Source organism: Pelobates fuscus, chromosome 8, assembly GCF_036172605.1.
Source record: "Pelobates fuscus isolate aPelFus1 chromosome 8, aPelFus1.pri, whole genome shotgun sequence".
Taxonomy (NCBI): domain Eukaryota; kingdom Metazoa; phylum Chordata; class Amphibia; order Anura; family Pelobatidae; genus Pelobates; species Pelobates fuscus.
The window spans coordinates 76923821-76944604 of record NC_086324.1 but is presented as its reverse complement, the minus strand read 5'-3'; the positions used below and the strand labels follow the sequence as shown (position 1 = coordinate 76944604).

At 39.6% G+C, this 20784-nt stretch overlaps 1 protein-coding gene across 1 annotated transcript; it reads right to left on the bottom strand.

Moving 5' to 3' along the window:
- Window positions 1–2188: 2188 nt before the first annotated feature.
- FAM237A (family with sequence similarity 237 member A) lies at window positions 2189–20146 on the bottom strand. The gene is made up of 3 exons (XM_063428594.1): window positions 20064–20146; window positions 4673–5080; window positions 2189–2253 (listed from the first exon to the last, which is right to left on the bottom strand). Exons 2-3 carry the CDS (start codon window positions 5070–5072, stop codon window positions 2189–2191), a joined length of 465 nt encoding a protein of 154 aa, XP_063284664.1. The 5' UTR covers window positions 5073–5080; window positions 20064–20146.
- Between the last annotated feature and the right edge of the window lie 638 nt (window positions 20147–20784).

Sequence of the window (20784 nt, the reverse complement as noted above, 5' to 3'; positions counted from 1 at the left end):
GAGTCAACTGGTGCTAGCTATGCCAATCCGGCGAAACATTATCTATCTTGTGAGGAAGGTGAGGCCCTACTAATGCCAAGTGGCGAGAGAGGCTCTATCTATGTGGAGGGCCGGTTGGACGAGGGACACCTAAATGACGTGGCGGTAACGTTGGCCTCTCTGTGACTGTAACAAGACAAAGTAAGTTGGCTGTGACTGGTGAGACCCTAGCTGGCCACCAAGGGTGGTTGTTGTGAGGCTCTGTCTATGCGTTGGGCCAAGGGGCATATACCTCCGACGAGGATGGGTGTATGCCTCCCAGGAACATTTTAATTTACCATAACTTAGCTACAGGCTGTACGCCAGTTGTCACCAGTTGACTGTCCTATATATGTATATATATATATATATATATACTGGGTCGGGGAGGAGTGATCGTAGTGCGACCGTACCTATTTGTTTGTTGTACGAGTTTCCAACGTTGGGTTTTGGAGGGATTTATAAATTATTATTATTTCCTTTCCGTCTGTGAAATAAAACATATGGTTAGGGACGGCTAATTGGTTTGGCCTTGAAAATATATATATATATATATATATTTTTTTTATTAGTAAAATGGTTTTACCTGTTAACGCTTTAAATAACGATGTTGATTTGGATGATAGCTTGGACGTCAGGTGGGGTAATAATCTGGGGGTAGAGTTAGAAGTTATCCTTTGTAACCTCTCTGATAAATATAGGTTAAGGATAAAGTGCGGTGAAACTTAAATATTTACCAGTGGTAGGCTAGGAATGGGAGTCCGATGATGGCTCCGAGTATCAGGGGAGTTGTTGAACCGGGATTCGAATTGGGCCAGGAGTGAATCCTGAGGAGATGGACGTATTTGGTTTAAGTCGTGACTTTTTTGTGGAGGACATGATAAAGGACGGGACAACCCCTGACATGGGGTAAGCTAATCCTTACCGAGTGCGCAAAGACAAAAGTTTAGATTTAAATATCTAATTGTATTATTTTTTTTCTATAAAAACACCTGTGTAGGTGATAGGTAACCTCACCCGGTTTTTGGAAATGTGTGACAGGTTCAAGTAAACATTTGAACAAAACATATTACACATGAAAAAGACATTGTGATATAATAGCCAGGAGTATAACTTAATAGTGAAATCTGGGGAAAAAGAAGGAAAAACAAACATATATACTGCGATTTTAACATTGTGTCATAATATGTATGGCCACCAGGGGTCGTCTGTTTTTTTTTTTTTTTTGGAAAAGTAAACGGATATATGTATATTTCCTCCACCAGGGAGCGTTGTGAGCTGACATGCGTTTTGTCAGTAAGAAATTTTGCATACACTAATTTAGCCGGGTGGCCAGTTACCGAACCGCGTTGGAGTGTAAGGGTTTGAGGTCTGCGTGACCTGTGAAACCGGATGGTAAGGAACTGCGGTACCGAGCGGTAGGGTAAGTATAAGGAAGTAATTAGGAACAGGTGAGCCAAGTGTGCGTGGATGCCAGGCGTCTGGCTGAGGGTGGTGTGGATGAGACTCACGGTTTCTGGGCCCTGGAGTAGGTAAGTAAGTGTCCGGATTCAGCAACCGCCGTGGGTCTGGCTGGGGAGGATGGGAGTTTGTCGGGACCCCGGTAGAACGCCGGGCTGGAGCGCTTGACGCCGAGCACGGAGGGATAGTACCGAGCAGAGGGTAAGCACTTCGGACTGGAGTGGATCACGTGGGGACGAGCTCGAACCGGAAGTACAAAGGTTCCGAATGAACCCGGCTATTCCAGTGCTGAACCAGAGGGGGCCTGAGCTTTTATAGCCGGGTAACCCCTCCCACAACTACAGGCTATGCCTTACTATATATATATATAAAATAAAAAAAAATACACATTCAAAAAGTTATTTAAAGGGCTGCCATAATTAAGGTCTATATATTTGTTTGTTTAGGTCTTAGTTGCATGGTAACTAGTACGTTAAAGATCAGTAATCAAGATAACCAAAGGTCATTGAGGGAAATTATAATTACCAGCATTCTTATTAATGTCATTTAGCTGACAGTTTGCACTCTTATGTAATTCACATTTCATTTTTAACATTTACTGGTTATTTAAAGGGTCTGTCACTCTCTTTTTTCTCTCTTTTAATAGATTGTGAATATAAAGCACTAAAATAAAACTAGGTTGTTTTTTTTTGTATTAAAAGATACCCACTTAAGTTGATGTCTCGCCTACTGCAAGTGCTTGAGCTCTGATCTTCCTCCATCCACTTAAAAAACCTAAAGGTTTACAAATAATTGTTGACCTCTCGTCTAAATCAATTGGAGGATAGCTATACATCCACCATTTCACATAACTTTTGTTCACAATTAAAATTAATATAGAGTAATTTTGATTACAATAAATCTAAAATCACATCATCAGTTGTTTTGGTAACACTGTCTCCCCAACATTTTTTTACCAAGTATCATATTTATCAAATGCCAGTGTGATCTGCAACTGAGCAACATTTTAACTATTTATGGGTTTACCAAGAACTGACTTTATCAGAACAGAAACTGGGGGGGCAGAGCCTGACTGCTGAACGGATCAGATGTGTCTCATCTGAGCTCCAGCCTCGGTTACCTAAAGTCCGGAGCTAACTGCGGGCTACATGCTCATTCTGACCCTAAGAGGTTCTCATCTTGCTAAGCCGACGTTGGTGAACCTGGAGATAACTAACACAAGCTCGTTCAGAGCTGGATTACCCGGACTGAGGGACTGAGGCCTACTTGAGCTTGAGCTGGGGTGAGATGGCTGCTCTCCCAGTTCTCCGACCGGCACGTAGCTGTCCCCCCCTTCTGCACTGGTGGGGGTTATCCTGGTCCCCACTGGAGAATACCACGACCCTCTGCAGCCTTTACGCACCCGCACCGACGCAGTCCCTAAACAGGGCAGACCACTCCAAGATGGTGAACACGCTGCCGCCTTGTGTGCAGGGACTCACCATGACAATGCAGGGCACATGTGAGCAGAAACAACATTGTCTGTCAGTGATCTTTGACACCTTATGGGCTAAGCTTTCACCCCACCTTGAGATGACAACAGCACCGGCAGACAGGAGTGAGGGGAGAAAGACACGGGAAATGAGCGGGCCCCCTGATCACGGGTCACTGATGTGAATGAAACTTAGAAGTTTCTGTTCACCTTAATAGAAGTTGCAGGTCCAATTAATGAAGACGTTCCAAATTAAGCTAGATGCATATGTTGTATAAAACCTTTTAAAGAATAGCTTTTCTGACCAGTCTTCAAGAACAATCAGTTGTCCAGTTTTGACGAATGAATACATTCTTTTTGTCTTATACTGAGATTGAGAATTGCTTATTTTATCAATATTCACATAAATTCAATTAGTTTTTTCAATGTGCCTATCCAGTTGTTGTATAATTGCCCAGGAAGTTAAACTAATTTATCTTGCGTACTTTCATGAATACATTGGTTTTTAAGTCGTCCATATTGTTCCCTTGCAGCTACTCTCTAATTGAAAGTAATAACTGAATAGTTAGATGCACATTTCATCTATTTGACAAAAATCAACTAGAATGTAATGCCTCAATTTGGTCTATATATTATATCAAATATCTGTCCTATGAATGCCATCTTCAATTCTAAAATGGAACTGGCCTGCCTACAGTTACTAATGGCAGTCCTTGCTAGTTAGCTGCCTTGCAGAAATATTGGTCCTATCAACTGTCAAAGATACTCTCCACAAACAGAAGCTCTCATAATTGTTGTAATTGTGCAGTGCACAAAAATAAGTATTTTTTTTAGCTACAGTTGCCAGGACTTAGAAACGATGACGTCGGATGTCCTGTCCCTTAACTTTTGTCAACCGTGACATGGCCCTTGGGGCATAGAAATCCTTACTTGGTCTTATGATATCTTTCTATTGCATTGGAACATTTTCAATGCAGTCACCATGATTATATCACAAAGACTGTAATCCAACATTCAAATTTTTATGGTGCTGGAGTTCGTGGGCACTCTCTTAATTTATGAGGTTAAACCATTTTCAAATGGTTTAACTCCAAAATTGTGTCTCTGGGCACCCATCCACACTGCCTCCTCTCTCCTTCTCATAGCTATTTCACTGATAAGGAAAGGTTGAGCACTGGTGACATACATGCTGTTTTTTTACAATGGCCATTGATAGACTGAAAGTAGGGGCTGATGTTCCCAGCCTCACCTATCACCACCACTATCATCATGAGGAAGAGAGGAGGCAGTGCAGATAAGGACAGAACTTCTGGGTTGAACTGTTCAAAAAATATTTAACCCCAAGATAAGAGGACATCCAGAGGCTCCATCCCCGAGTTTTGGTTCTGTGGGTCTGTGGTCCCCTTAAATATGTTAATACATTTATTTACATAATAAATACTTTGATGTTGGATTAAAATCTTTGAAATACTTATATTGAATGTGTTGAAATGTTATTTCAATCCCAATGCACACAAAAAGTCATAAGACTGGCACACAACTGCTGAGTTAAACCGTTCGGAGACTCCACTGTTAGTGACAGAAAAATGTTAAAATTTATTTTGTGATGAAAATTATTATTAAATTCTTCAATGCATTTTGAACATATTTGTATGTGTACTTTTGCACACACATTTCTCAACGTGTCAAAAAACAACTTTTATTCAACTCTTCAAGCCTTACTTGATGTGAACTGTGATATCATATTGGTTATTTTTTTCTCCTCTTCGTCTAGTTGTCTTCTACCGAGGCCATGGGTTCTGGAGAGCACACAGTCAACATAGATGTCCCAAAAAAGTTGTGCCAGGTCCCAGAACAGAACTCCATGCTTAACGTTCTCAGATGATTTAAGATAAATCATGAAGTCCCAGAAACCAGACACACTGTCTGCAATCCGTGGCTTTTTCATTTCTAGAAGGATGGCAGTTGATGTCTCCCAGCACTGAGGATCTGCACGTCCAAGAGCCAATGGATCAATTTGACCATGGCAATACATAGTTTGGATGCCAAATATTCCCAGGAAAAGAACAATGCATGTTAGCTGCATACTGAAGCACGTTCTGATGGTGCTCTCGGGTCCCATGTCACTTTCTGAATGAAGTAAAGGAAAATAAAGATTATTATAATTAGTGCATGTTTTAAAGATAATCTTTCACTTACCTTACACAATTTAATAAAACATTCAAAATCACCTATAACCTGTGTTAACCTTTTTTCATGAGATACTCTGCTGTCTTTTAAATTTATAGTAAAGAGTTAGCAAATTACATTATAATCCAGTTCAGACAAGGCAAAACCATGGCCAACACTGCAAATGAACAGGATAATTAAAAACAATGTTTGATTTCTCCTCTTCTCTATATGCTCTCTCTAAGCTGATGGTCAGCGCAAGGACAGTGTTTCTAGCAATAATTGGTAGGGAACTAAGACACATTTGCAGCATAAACAGGTGTGGATTTCTGCATTTCATTTCATATTTTACACCTCACAAATACATATTTGTTAAATATAGGGATAAATAAACATAGTAATAAAAATCTCTCTAAATAGTGTGATAACACATTTTGGCATATATGCTGAGAGCAAGTTACACTTATTTAAAATTATTATTAAGATTGCAGATACTGTATCTATGGCATGTACGAACTTAACAACAAAATTGATGCTGGGCAACATATCTGAACAGTGCCAAACCTAGCCATCACTACCTTGTTATATATACAAAATATATATTAAGTTAAAAGACACCTTAGTCAACAGAACAACTACAGCTTAATATGTAGTAATGTGTAGTAATATAATCTGTCCCTGCGGGCTTTTCAATGCAAACGCTGCCTTTGCAGAGAAAAGCCTTATGCTACACTTGCTTCAATAATATTTTTTTCACATAAATCTAAAATATCATAGTGACATAAAAATTCAGACATTTTGCTATGACACTTGAAATTTAGCACAAGATGCATCCCATTTCTCTGCATCCTCTTTGAGATGCTTCTACACTATAATTGGAGTCCACTTTTGGCAAATTTTATTGATTGGAAAAGCACAAACCTGTCTGTATGAGGTCTTACAGTGGGAAATGCATATCAGAGCAAAATCCCAGCCATGAGGTCAAGGGAACTGCCTACAGAGTTCAGAGGCAACATTTCAGCTGCATTGAAGGTTCCCAAGAGCAAAGTGGCTTCTGTAATTCTTACATAGACAAATTTTTGGAACAACCAGCCAAACTGAGCAAGCTGGGGAGCAGGTCCTTGGAAAAAGAGAGGTTAACTAAGAATTTGATGGTTACTCTGGGTGAGCTTCAGAGATCATGTGTGCACAGTGGAGGATTACCCATTAGGCGACCCAGTTGGCCGACTAGGGCCCAGTCTCAGACAGGGACCCAGTCAGTCCCCGTCTGGGCCTACACATCCAGCTCTGAATGGGCCCTCCTTAAGTTAGTAGGGCTCTTTATTCATGAAAATGATTCCCTGGTGATACATGGTATATCACATTAATTGCAGACCCTCAGAGATTCCCAGCTGACACTCTGACTTCCTAGCAGAATGCCAAAAGCAGCAATAATATTGTCTGTTCCATGTGCTCGTCCACAGACCTGCACTGCAACACCACTGGACCACCAGGGAATACACCAGACTACCAGGGAATGCCCCCCACCTTCCTGCAGAGTATGTAAGCATGAAGTAGGGGGTATAATCTAAATAAATAAAATGCACTTAAGTTTGGGGAGACTGGTTAAAACAGCCTCCCTACATACTGTTACTCCCTGTGATGAACTGAATTTCGCCAATGACTTTTGGAGGGGCCTGTTTGCCAGCCTCCTACCCTGTGACTATGGCCCATGTAGTAGACCTGGGTTCAGTACTGTGGAAAAGCTTTGTTCGTGCCTTTTCCTTTTATTGATTCAGTATATGGGGGCTTACCGAATGGATTATGTTTATGGTGTTCGTATACCGAACAAACAACTGAACAGTCGGACCACCCACAAGTGGAGTGTGCAGCCTTTTAACCTCCCAGACATATGGTTAACCGCAGCGTAATGGGCAAACGGCTAGGTGGTCGCCATATGTGCGAAGACGTGGTTGCGGCCATCTTGTTTTGTCGAACGCATCCAGGCTGTTTTGTCGTCAAGTGCATGGATAGTGCATTAATAGGCCACTCGACAGCACGAACACCGTTGGGACTTCCACCTCCAGTCACTTTTGGTTGGATTCATACGAACAGAGCGTTGTTCGGTAGTAATAAGCTCCCGAACCAGATACATACACTAAGTGCCCAGACGAACATCTACGTTCGGTATTTTAACTGTTGCATGTGTTCTCAAAAGGAGACTTCCAGGAATTTCCTGAACCCCTGCTCTGATATGGGTGATTTTGGGATATATTGTTCACCCAGTTTAGGACTATCAGGGGATGTAACATTTATGAGGATATGTTGTGTTTTAGGGTACTTATGAGACTTAAATTATGTGTTTTTTCTGCCTGGAGATAATTGAGTTATTACAGTATCTGACTCAATTATCTCACAGGCAGAGAGGAGGGAATTATCTGTTTGTATTGGGAGTGTCACACTTTGTCGCTGTATTATTATTGGTTGTAAACTTTGTGTTCCTGTCCCCCACAAGGTCCATGTGGGAGTGCCCCTTGCAGGGGGACTTGCATAAAAGCCAGTGTGGCACCTATTAAAATCATTCCTGTTACACCCTTCATCTAGTTTCGGCTGATGTTTGGGTACTTGTCTACTTTACTGGCAGATGCTTTACCCCTTAACAGGGCCGGACTGGCCCACCGGGATACCGGGGAATTTCCCGGTGGGCCGCAGCACCTGGGGCCAGGCCAGAAGCCCTGATGTGTAATTTAGATAATTTTCCCTCGGACTGTAATAGCCTGTGTCAGTCCGAGGGAACTAAGGGAGGGAGGGGCTGAGGCTGCAGGGAGGGGCTGGGGCTGGGGCTCCTGGTGTGACCCATTTAGGCTGCCAGGGGGCTGGAGGGAGTTCTAAACCTCCCTCCTGAATCTTCAGCAATTTGTGCCTCTATGCTCCGCCCCCGGACTCAAGCCCCGCCTCCAGTGAGCAAGCTCCACCTCACCACATGCTGCTGACCTGGAAGGAAGAGGTCAGAAAATAGAGACATCACCTCCCAGTGCTCCTTGTCTCCCACAGCCTTCTGTGACAGGTAAGTAAGGTGAAGTGGCTATGGTGCTTTAGAGTGCAAAGTTACTTAAAACTTGCCTATAGCTCCTGGGGAATTAATCTCTATATTAAAGATAACTTACTAGGCTGAAAAAATATATATATATTTTTAAAATATTGTGATGTGGAATCTAGAATCCTGTCTAAGACTAAGCCTTGGTAGCCTTTTTTTTTTGGGTGTAAACAGAGTATAAATACATATTTAGTTTTGATATACCCCAACAGAAACAATGGGGAGTTTCACTAATCAAGGTGTGTATATATAATATAAATATATATATATATATATATATATATATATATATGTGTGTGTGTTAACCAACTCTATAAACAATTTTATCTGCATAATATTCCAAAGGCTAGGGGGAAGGATTTTTCAAAAATCCAAAAAATAAATAAATACATAAATGTAATAAAATAAATAAATAAATAGTGATTTATTATTATTTTAATACATACACACACAATGGCGTACTAAGGGGGGGCGGCGGGGGCGGTCCGTCCTGGGTGCCACTCACTAGGGGGGTGCCCAGGGCGCACTTTTTGAAAAGGGACGTCTTATGAAAAGGGACCGGTGTGCCATGTTCGTGTATCCATGCTTGTTTCCCATCCAGCAGCAGCAAGATAACCCGCGGCAACGCTCTCGCGGATCGCGAGAACAGAGGTCCCTGCTGCTGCTGGATGGGAAACGAGCATGCAGAGTTCTGGGCCCCTCTTCACTGCCCATCTATGCTGTGCCACCGGACCACCAGGACCAGGTAAGTGTCAGGGAGGGGCAAACCATACACACTGCTCACTATCCCAGCACTTATTCCACACAACATACACTATACACACTGCATAAATTATACACACACTCCATACACTATACACACACTCCATACACTATACACACACTCCATACATTATACACACACTGCATACACTATACACACACTGCATACACTATACACACACTGTATACACTATACACACACTGCATACGTTATACACACAAGCTGCTTCACTATACACACACTCCATACACTATACACACAAGCTGCATTCACTATACACACACTGCATACACTATAAACACACTACATACACTATACACAGTCTGCATCCACTATACAAATGCACACACTGCATTCAGTATGCATAAACACACTCATACATGTGTATGTGTATCTGTTTGTGTGTCTGTGTTTGTTTCGGTGTGTCTGTGTATCTGTATGTGTGCCTGTGTGTCTCTCTCTGTGTGCCTGTATGTGTGTTTGTTTGTGTATGTGTGTCAGTATTTGTCTGTATCTGTGTATGACTGTGTTTCTATGTAACTGCATGTGTGTACCTATGTGTCTGTATCTGTATGTGTGCCAGTGTGTGTGTATATGTGAGTATATGTGTATATGTGCATACATCTTAGCATTTCATCTACACTACACACAAATACAACCCTGCAAATGTCAAAACTACATAAAAACACACCACCATATTCAAAAACCACACTACAGAAAAATGCACGCCTGCATTCAAATGCCAATACGTACAAACGCACCCGTACATTCACTCACACATACTCCATACAAAAACATGCTTACATAAAAAATATACAAACACTGCTCAGTGCTAAATACATTTAAAAAAAACTGTGGTTGTGATCCGCCCCGGGTGCCAAATGCTCCAGGTACGCCCCTGTACACACACTAAACAAAGTCTACACTCTCTGCTTCAGCCCATGACAGTGATTGTGTGTGTGTGTGTGTCTGCTAGTGAGTTAGCTTGTGTGTGTGTTAGTGAGCTTTTCTGTGCTGAGTGTGTGTGTGTCAGTGAGTTTGTCTGTAGTCAGCGTGTGTATATGAATGAGTTTCTCAGTAGTAAGCTTGTGTGAGTGTTAGAGTTTGTACTAAGTTTGTGTGTTTACCAGTAAGTTTGTCTGTGTGTGTCAGTGAGATTGTCGGTCAGTGAGCATATTTGTGTATATCAGTGAGCTTATGTGTATCAATGAGATTGTCTGTCTGTGAGCCAGAGTATCAATGAGCTGTATCAATGAGTCAGTGAGATTGTCTGTCTGCATGTGAGTATGCTTACTGTATAAACTTTTTACCCTGAACGACCCAATATTTTGAATTAGAAAAAGGAACATACCAATAATATATAAATATATATATATACACACACACACACTTTTCAATCCATACCAGCACTCTGGGTCGTCCAATTAATAAAAATAAAAAAACCTATAGGGCCATTTATCAGGACAATAAAAAGATAATACATACTATATCTACGCGCGCGTGTATATATAGTATTTATCTTTTTATTGCTTTGCTGAATATCCCTATAGTGGTTTTTGTTTTTTTCTGTGTATTGGACGACCCAGAGTGCTGGTGTGTGTGTGTGTGTGTGTGTGTGTATATATATATATATATATATACCGTATATACTCAAGTATATTTTTGTGCTAAAAAAGCCCCCTCGTCTTATACTCGAGTCTAGGTCTGTATTATGGCAACTTGCATTGCCATAATACAGACCATGACATGTTGGGGGCCGGAGAAGCTGTTACTTACCTTTACAGCAGCTCTGGTCAGCTCCCAGCACGTCCGCGCGGCTCCTCTGTTAAGCTCCCAGTGTAAATCTCGCGAGACACGCGGGCCGCGAGATTTACACTGGGAGCAGACCGCGAGACTGGCAGTAAGTACCAGCCCTCCCCCTGGACAGCCCCCCCTCCCCCTGGACAGCCCCCCCTCCCCCTGGGGACAAAAAAAAAAACGATTGAAAAAAGTATTCAAATAAAAAAATAATAAAAATGCCCAGTTGATGGGAGTCTGACTCCCTTTTCAAACTCCCTGTATTTAATGCAGAGTGTGTGTGTATTTAATGCACACACTCTGCATTAAATACAGGGAGTCAGAAAAGGGAGTCAGACTCCCATCAATCTGAGTCACCCTCTTGCACCTAAAATGCAGATGTGTGTATATAATGTAGAGTGTGTGCATTATATACACATACACTCTGCATTATATGCACACACACTGCATTTTAGGTGCAATAGGGTGACTCAGATTGATCGGAGTCTGACTCCCATTTCTGACTCCCTGTATATAATGCAGTGTGTGCATTATATATATATACACACACACTCTGCATTATATACAGAGTGTGTGTGTATATAATGCACACACACTGCATTATATACAGGGAGTCAGAAAAGGGAGTCAGACTCCCATCAATCTGAGTCACCCTCTTGCACCTAAAATGCAGATGTGTGTGTATATAATATTAAAATCATAAAAAAATAATAAAAATGTCCACCCCCCACCAAGGCTCTGCATCACACACACACACTGCACTCACACACACACACACACTGCACTCACACACACAGCATTCATTATATACACACACTGCACTCATACACACACACTGCATTCATTATATACACACACTGTAAATAAATATTCAATTAATATAATTTTTTTAGGATCTAATTTTATTTAGGAATTTACCAGTAGCTGCTGCATTTCCCATCCTAGTCTTATACTCGAGTCAATAAGGTTTTCCCAGTTTTTCGGGGTAAAATTAGGGGCCTCGGCTTATATTCGGGTCGGCTTATACTCGCGTATATACGGTATATATATATATATATATATGTATATATATATATGTGTATAATTTATTGTGTATGGGGCTGGCATACATTTATTTCCAGGGCAGCATTGTATCCCCAGTCCGGCCCTGCCCCTTAATGAAGCCTTGGCTCGTGTTTGGGGGATTGGAGAACTACATAAAACTCTGGGGATTGCTATAAACACTATACTCCCCTGAGTATAATCACTAGCTCTTCTAAGAGCTGTTCCTGCTACGCTCTCTGGACTAGGAGAGGTCTACACACTGGAAGCTGGATCCTGGTCTTGGGTCCAGGGTGGGTGGAGGATGGCGAGACCCCAACCAAGCTGCGGCGGTTCGTGGGGTTTACAGTGGTTATGGTGTTCCAGTACAGTGCTTATGGTGCTCGCAAGTACTAGGAAGCAGCGATTGACGGAGGTACTCGATCAGGGTGCCAGGCGGTCTGTCACACTCCCCTCACACATTCCCCATTCATACACACTTGCCCAATACCACCTCACTCACCCTGTCACAGCCACTGCCCCTTTACCATGTCATGCTAAACCCACAACCATGTCACACTCACCACTCAACCCTATTACATTCAACACCCCTCACCCTGCCACACACCCTGTTACACTCACCCTACACCATCATTCCCTAACACTGCCACACTCACCGCCCAATCACAGAAACACTCACCTCTTCCCTATACAGCTATCAGCCTCCTCCACACACACAAAACTCAGTCACTACACACACTCTCACAGAAACAGAGCACAGGGTTTAAGGAGGAGGCTCAAATCCGGCACCCTGCCTAGGGCCATGGGCAATCTTAATCCGGCTCTGTGTGTTGGGTTGGGAGAAACTTGTAGAAGGTCAACAATCACTGCACCACTCCACTAATCTGGCCTTTATGGCAGACTGGCCCATTATTCAATTCAAAGTGTAATGTCTGGAGGAAACCAGGCATTGTTCATCCCCTGCGCAATACAAGCCCAAATGGGACACATGGTGGTAGTTGCATGATTGTTTGAGGGTGTTTTCCAGAGGTTTTCCTCAATAAAAACTTGGCCTAAAAGCTCAGGACCTCAGACTGGGCCAAAGGTTAATCTCCCAACAAGAATATGACCCTAATCACACAGCCAAAAGATAGTAATAGTGGCTTAGGGACAACTATGTGAATGTCCTTGAGAGATCCAGCCAAAGCCTGACTTGAACCCAATCAAACATCTCTAGAGAACTGAAAATAACTGTTCACCAACAGTCCCCATCCAAAATAACAGAGCTTGAGAGGATCTGCAGAGATGAATGTCTTAAAATCCAGGTGTCCCAGGATTTGTCACATAATACCCAAAGAGACTTGAGGCTGTAATTGCTGACAAAGGTGCTTTAACAAGTATTAAGTTAAGGGTCTGAATACATATGTAAATATGATATTTTTATTTTTTTTATTTTTAATGTTTGCAATGATGTCAAATTTGTGCCTTGACATTATAGATTATTGAGAAAATATTGATGTGGGAAAAAAATTTAATTTAAAGAATTGTAACATAAAGTTGAAACGTAAAAAATGAAAGGATCTAAATATTTTCTGAATGCCCTGTAAACAGCAACTAATCAAAGCACTCTAACTGATATTGCATAGCATGATGCAATTTCCTGCACTATGCAATGTCAGTCAGAGTGCTTTGATTGGTTGTCTTGTGAACCAACCAATCAGAGCACTTTGACAGATGTCACATTTCTTTCAAGAACCATTCTGAGGTGTGGACTATGGCATGTCCACTACCCATTGTATCCAATAATTAGAGCCACCATCTGCCACTAATGAGTGATGATAGGGGTGGGGGACACTATGTCCCCTCCTTTGTTTTGTGATTTAGAACCTCCAACTGCCGATAATGGATGGGAGCTGGGGGGGGGATTTTATGTTTCCCCCACAATATACATTTTATAGACCCCACCTACTGACCTATCCTATCCTCAATTTTCTTTCATTAAATAGCCTCATCCATGGCCAGGGTCTGGGTTATTTAAAGTCCCCACAACTCATTAGTTTACAGGCTCATTTAATGTGAAAGGACCTTTCTATTGACTGGGACACTTTTTTAAAATCTTCTACAAGGATTGATCACTCATCCATGGTTCACAGATGTATAGAAATATTGAATAAAGATTGTCTCAATCTCTTTCTGAATATCATCAGTTAGGTGTAGTCATGATATGCATATGAATATCCTGATATGAAACATGTTTGACTGAAATGTTTTACCCATTTACTTTGGTGTGTCCACAGGTTATAATTAACTTTGCTGTTTATGATAATACAAACCTCTTTAGTAGGAATCCAAGCGGAACTTAGCAACTATGACCACTAGGTGGTGGTATACTGACTTCTAGATTCAAATGCAAAAATTAACAAATATAATGAAATAACTTTATTTGATCTCATATGTAAAACAATGTAATTATCATGTAATTCATATCATTTATAAAAAATGTATGAAGGTCCTAAATATTTAATAAACAACATATATACATGATTGTAATAAATTAACTATCTTCTTTTTATGACATAGCTAATCTATTGATGTTCAACTTCTAGCACAAGAAAAATAAGTGATGTTGCTAAAAACCTCATTTGTTATTGCATCTCCCCAAAATCTTTTTAATAGTTACCAGTTCCTTATTGGCTCCAATAAAAAATGAGGTGTAAATGAGGTGTAAAATCTCTTCACACTCTTCGCACATCAGCATTCTAAAGTCCTTTGGGTGTGTGGAATGTCCCATTAAAACATTTAGGAGTCTAGATAAATGTGGAGTATATAGAAACAATTATATCATTGTGGATGCAATGAAATAGGTAAATCCAGGAGCTAATTCCACTTAAAAAAGGCTTGAATCACCGATATGGATATGCAGTGCGAATACCAGGCAACTGTTATATATATGGTGTGTATACCTTTAAATCTGTTAAAAACAGAATAGGGTTGTAACACACCAATTGCTATACTTAATATAAAAGAAAGATAGTCTTTGTATACAGAGAAGCAGTATGAGGAACTGTTCCCTATATTAGTGTGAAGTTAATGCAACATAAAGAATATATCTGGTGTATATCCCTTTAAATCTGTAGATGGGGTATATGTCAAAAACAATATGCTTATGAAGATAAAACTTCAAAGTCTTAAAAATAGAAAATACAGTATAGATGACTGTATTCTATATAAAAATTAATAGAATCCAATGAGTTAAAATTGGTACAAAATTTATTAGAAGAAGAAATAATAATAATAACTGTGTCAAACCATAAATGCTTATACAGAATGACAATGAAAGATTAAAAATATATATCAAAAAGTATAAAAATATCAAAATATCAGTTGGGGACGGTCTGCAAGAATATTACCAGCATATCTGTGTTAGTATTTCGGATATTATCCTAGGGACCGATCAGGATGGCTGTGGATACGATGTTGCTGTAAAATGTATCACTTGCTGCCGGCTGCTTGTGAGGTTGGCGTGCATCCCAGACCTCACTCTGGGTGATGCACGCTGTTGGCCGGTCGGTCGGTCCCCAGATCTCGGAGTGCTCTGTGCTCGATGGAAGAGAGCACGATAGTTGGCTGTGTGTATTCTGCGTCCGTACCCCGCTTGATTTCGGTCTTACGCGTTTCGTGGGGAAGTGGGGCTGACACCCACGAAACGCGTAAGACCGAGATCAAGCGGGGTACGGACGCAGAATACACACAGCCAACTATCGTGCTCTCTTCCATCGAGCACAGAGCACTCCGAGATCTGGGGACCGACCGGCCAACAGCGTGCATCACCCAGAGTGAGGTCTGGGACGCACGCCAACCTCACAAGCAGCCGGCAGCAAGTGATACATTTTACAGCAACATCGTATCCACAGCCATCCTGATCGGTCCCTAGGATAATATCCGAAATACTAACACAGATATGCTGGTAATATTCTTGCAGACCGTCCCCAACTGATATTTTGATATTTTTATACTTTTTGATATATATTTTTAATCTTTCATTGTCATTCTGTATAAGCATTTATGGTTTGACACAGTTATTATTATTATTTCTTCTTCTAATAAATTTTGTACCAATTTTAAATCATTGGATTCTATTAATTTTTATATAGAATACAGTCATCTATACTGTATTTTCTATTTTTAAGACTTTGAAGTTTTATCTTCATAAGCATATTGTTTTTGACATATACCCCATCTACAGATTTAAAGGGATATACACCAGATATATTCTTTATGTTGCACTAACTTCACACTAATATAGGGAACAGTTCCTCATACTGCTTCTCTGTATACAAAGACTATCTTTCTTTTATATTAAGTATAGCAATTGGTGTGTTACAACCCTATTCTGTTTTTAACAGATTTAAAGGTATACACACCATACATATAACAGGTGCCTGGTATTCGCACTGCATATCCATATCGGTGATTCAAGCCTTTTTCAAGTGGAATTAGCTCCTGGATTTACCTATTTTATTGCATCCACAATGATATAATTGTTTATCTATATTTTGGGACAGATTTTTGGTGAAATTTCTGCCTACATCCAGTTTTGAGCACTCCATTTTAAGTCAGACTCCCTCATCCCTGAGTGTTGCTTTTGGCATACCAGACTAACCTACTAAATGTGGAGTATATGTTTCCACTCCATTCTATAGCACTGAAATAATTAATGGACACAAAGTAAATTATTGGGGTTTAAAAAAACAAAACAAAAAATAAACAGCTAACATAAAGAACACAGAAATATTAATTGGAACAAAAAGAATAAAATGTTAAAATCAACTTGGAAAATTAAGCAAATGTTACAAATTTGGAAAGATCTCCAATCAAGTTTAAGTTATGTTTTTGTTTAAAATTCTAGTATTTTTGCACACATTTTGCAGATGATTGTCAGGTTACAAAAAAAAGTGTTTTTTTGTGGCTAGTGGCTAATGGGTAAGTCTGTTAGCTTTTGCTAAATGTTGATTAAGTACATGGGCTAATACATAATATCGAATATAACCACGAGGCAGATCTTGCAGTTTTTCATGAACTGCAATATGTATCACAATGCCTGACTACTACCTGACTATTGGTGAGCACTCTGATTCAAGAAGCTGAAAACTGAGAATGAACAAGGCAATTGATAAATTGTTCTATAGATATCTACAAATGTGCAATTTCTTTAATAATTCTCAAAAACCCTTCATTTTCTATCCATATATTGTACTAATAAGTACTATATTTCTGTATTAAACAAAACAAGTCTGAAAAAAAATCAATTTACACATATACAGGATGAAATAAACAAATCATAACATTTAAAACAAGCCATTATATTTATATAAGCTATCTACTAGTAATTATTAGAGTTTGCCCCAAAATACAACTTCAACTTCTGCACACTGAAATCTATCTATTGTTATGCTGCTGTGCTAAATAATATCACATGGAGGGCTACGAACACTGTGACACTGTTTAATTAAGATTGGTTGATTTACAATCCATTTCCTTAGTGCAGTTTGACTAACTCAATGCAGGGGTTAAATAGAGATAATAACGATTAGCTTCCAGAAAATCCTTGTCCATGGTGCTGAGCTGAATGTATCTGGCTGTCTATTCATCCCATCACCTCTTGTCTACTACATGAGATTTGTGTCGCTCTTGTTCAGATTGTGACAATTGTATCTTTATTTTTTTAGGCTTATGTCCCTCTCTGGAAGCTCCATCTACATTGTTTTCACTGATCTAGAGCCTCTTCAAGCACTTTCCTATCTCGACTAGAAGAATAACATAATATTTCTGCTTGCTAGATCCAGATATTCTCACGTCTGGTTTCTTGCAGGAGCTGGACTATGTTTAATGACTGTTTTCTTTAGCATGTTTCTCATTACGGAAAGACAATACACTGCATGCAGTTTATTATTCCACCACAACACTGGTCAACACATCTCCTCAATATATTATTACATAAACAAAACACTGCTGAAGACAGGGGGAAATACACAGCTCTACACAGCATGGGAATCCTAATGTAAACATTATACTGTTCCACATTGCATGAAAATCCTAATATAAACATTATACTGTTCCACACTGCATGGAAATCCTAATATAAACATTATACTGTTCCACACTGCATGGAAATACTACTATAAACATTATACTGTTCCACACTGCATGGAAATACTAATATAAATATTACATTTCTCCAAACTGCAAGGGAATACTAATATAAACATTATACTGTTCCACACTGCATGGAAATCCTAATATAAATATTACATTTCTCCACACTGCATGAAAATACTAATATAAATATTACATTTCTCCACACTGCATGGAAATACTAATATAAATATTACACTGCTCCACTCTGCCTGGAAATCCTAATATAGATATTACACTGCTCCACTCTGCCTGGAAATCCTAATATAACTATTACACTGCTCCACACTGCATGGAAATCCCAATATAGATATTACACTGCTCCACACTGCATGGACATCCTAATATAGATATTACACTGCTCCACACTGCATGGAAATCCTAATATAGATATTACACTGCTCCACTCTGCATGGAAATCCTAATATAACTATTACACTGCTCCACACTGCATGGAAATCCCAATATAGATATTACACTGCTCCACTCTGCCTGGAAATCCTAATATAACTATTACACTGCTCCACTCTGCATGGAAATCCCAATATAGATATTACACTGCTCCACACTGCATGGAAATCCCAATATAGATATTACACTGCTCCACTCTGCCTGGAAATCCTAATATAACTATTACACTGCTCCACACTGCATGGAAATCCTACTATAGATATTACACTGCTCCACACTGCATGGAAATACTAATATAAACATTATACTGTTCCACACTGCATGGAAATCCTAATATAGATATTACACTGCTCCACACTGCCTGGAAATCCCAATATAGATATTACACTGCTCCACACTGCATGGAAATCCTAATATAACTATTACACTGCTCCACACTGCATGGAAATACTAATATAAAGATTATACTGTTCCACACTGCATGGAAATCCTAATATAGATATTACACTGCTCCACACTGCCTGGAAATCCCAATATAGATATTACACTGCTCCACACTGCATGGAAATCCTAATATAACTATTACACTGCTCCACACTGCATGGAAATCCTAATATAGATATTACACTGCTCCACACTGCCTGGAAATCCTAATATAACTATTACACTGCTCCACACTGCATGGAAATCCTAATATAACTATTACACTGCTCCACACTGCCTGGAAATCCTAATATAACTATTACACTGCTCCACACTGCATGGAAATCCTAATATAACTATTACACTGCTCCACACTGCATGGAAATCCTAATATAACTATTACACTGCTCCACACTGCATGGAAATCCCAATATAGATATTACACTGCTCCACTCTGCCTGGAAATCCTAATATAACTATTACACTGCTCCACACTGCATGGAAATCCTAATATAACTATTATACACTGCTCCACTCTGCCTGGAAATCCTAATATAAACACTATACTGCTCCACACTGCATGGAAATCCTAATATAACTATTACACTGCTCCACACTGCATGGAAATTCCAATAGAAATATTACACTGCCCCACACTGCCTGGAAATCCTAATATAGATATTACACTGCTCCACTTTGCATGGAAATCCCAATATAACTATTACACTGCTCCACTCTGCCTGGAAATCCTAATATAAGCACTATACTGCCTCACACTGCATGGAAATCCCAATATAGATATTACACTGCTCCTCACTGCATGGAACACTGCAAGCAAGTCCTACCTATCTAATTGTTTCATTATATGCAGGATTTGAGCTAGCCTGTGTTTCACTATTCCTTCTTTTTAGTGAACTTTCCTCTCTTTTTCTCTAGTTAATGTTTGTCTTCCCATACTCCCATCTTTCTATACACTTCTTTATCTGTTTTCCTTTTATTCTGTTTCCTTCCATTTCCATCTGAAGCCACCTCTCATTATGTCACCAGATGATACTTTCTCATACATTATTCCAACTTTCACCCCATCCTTTTAACTCCATTCCATTTACTTGATAGCAATGCTTTCCTTTCATTCCTTTGTTGAGAATGTAATAGTTACTAAGTATATATTTTTTTCTCTGTGCAGTCTAAATGTAGCATTTGACCTCCCCTCTCCCACTACCCCACATAACAAGTAAGTTCTCCCCCTCGGTGCTTACCTCTCACTGCCTTCCTTTGTGCAGGTGGAGGTGAAGTCCTTTGTACTTCAGGCAGATGAAACTTCCCAGGTTATACCTTTGTGGCTGTCTTTATGATCCTGATTACAGACAGCCCCAATTGTTCTTTTTAAGAAGTGGGTGTGAACATACAAAAGGTTCCTTGCACAGTACGTCAAAGCTCTGTGTAGGTTCCCCCACCCACTGCAAGTCATAATATCTTGAATTATTACTTTTTGCTGTTTGCCCTGTTATAAAAAATTACAATGTGTAGATCATTAATAAACACACTGTGTATAGAATTGCAAGAACAGTTTTCATTTAAACCTGATCTCATTTGAATCATACTAAAAGCTTATAGAATGAAATATTTTGTAACAGTATATTGGTAAACATAAAACAAAGGCTATACATAGTGATTAATATATCATTAACTAACCTAACTGTAACATATAGTAAATTACTTTATATTAAATCATATTCATTCATTTTATACCAAATTTATTTAGCCTTTCGCTTCACATGAAATACATACATAATAATCTAAAAAGAAAGAATCCCTATTAATATTAAATATTGATCTTTGCTTTCTAATTTCGTTATATATATATTTCCACGTCCAATGTTGTCACTGTGAGATGGTTAATGTCCTCCTTGTCAACTAAAGGGTTAATCAATATAAATGTAATTATAGACCACACAATATAATTAAATGCTTTATTCT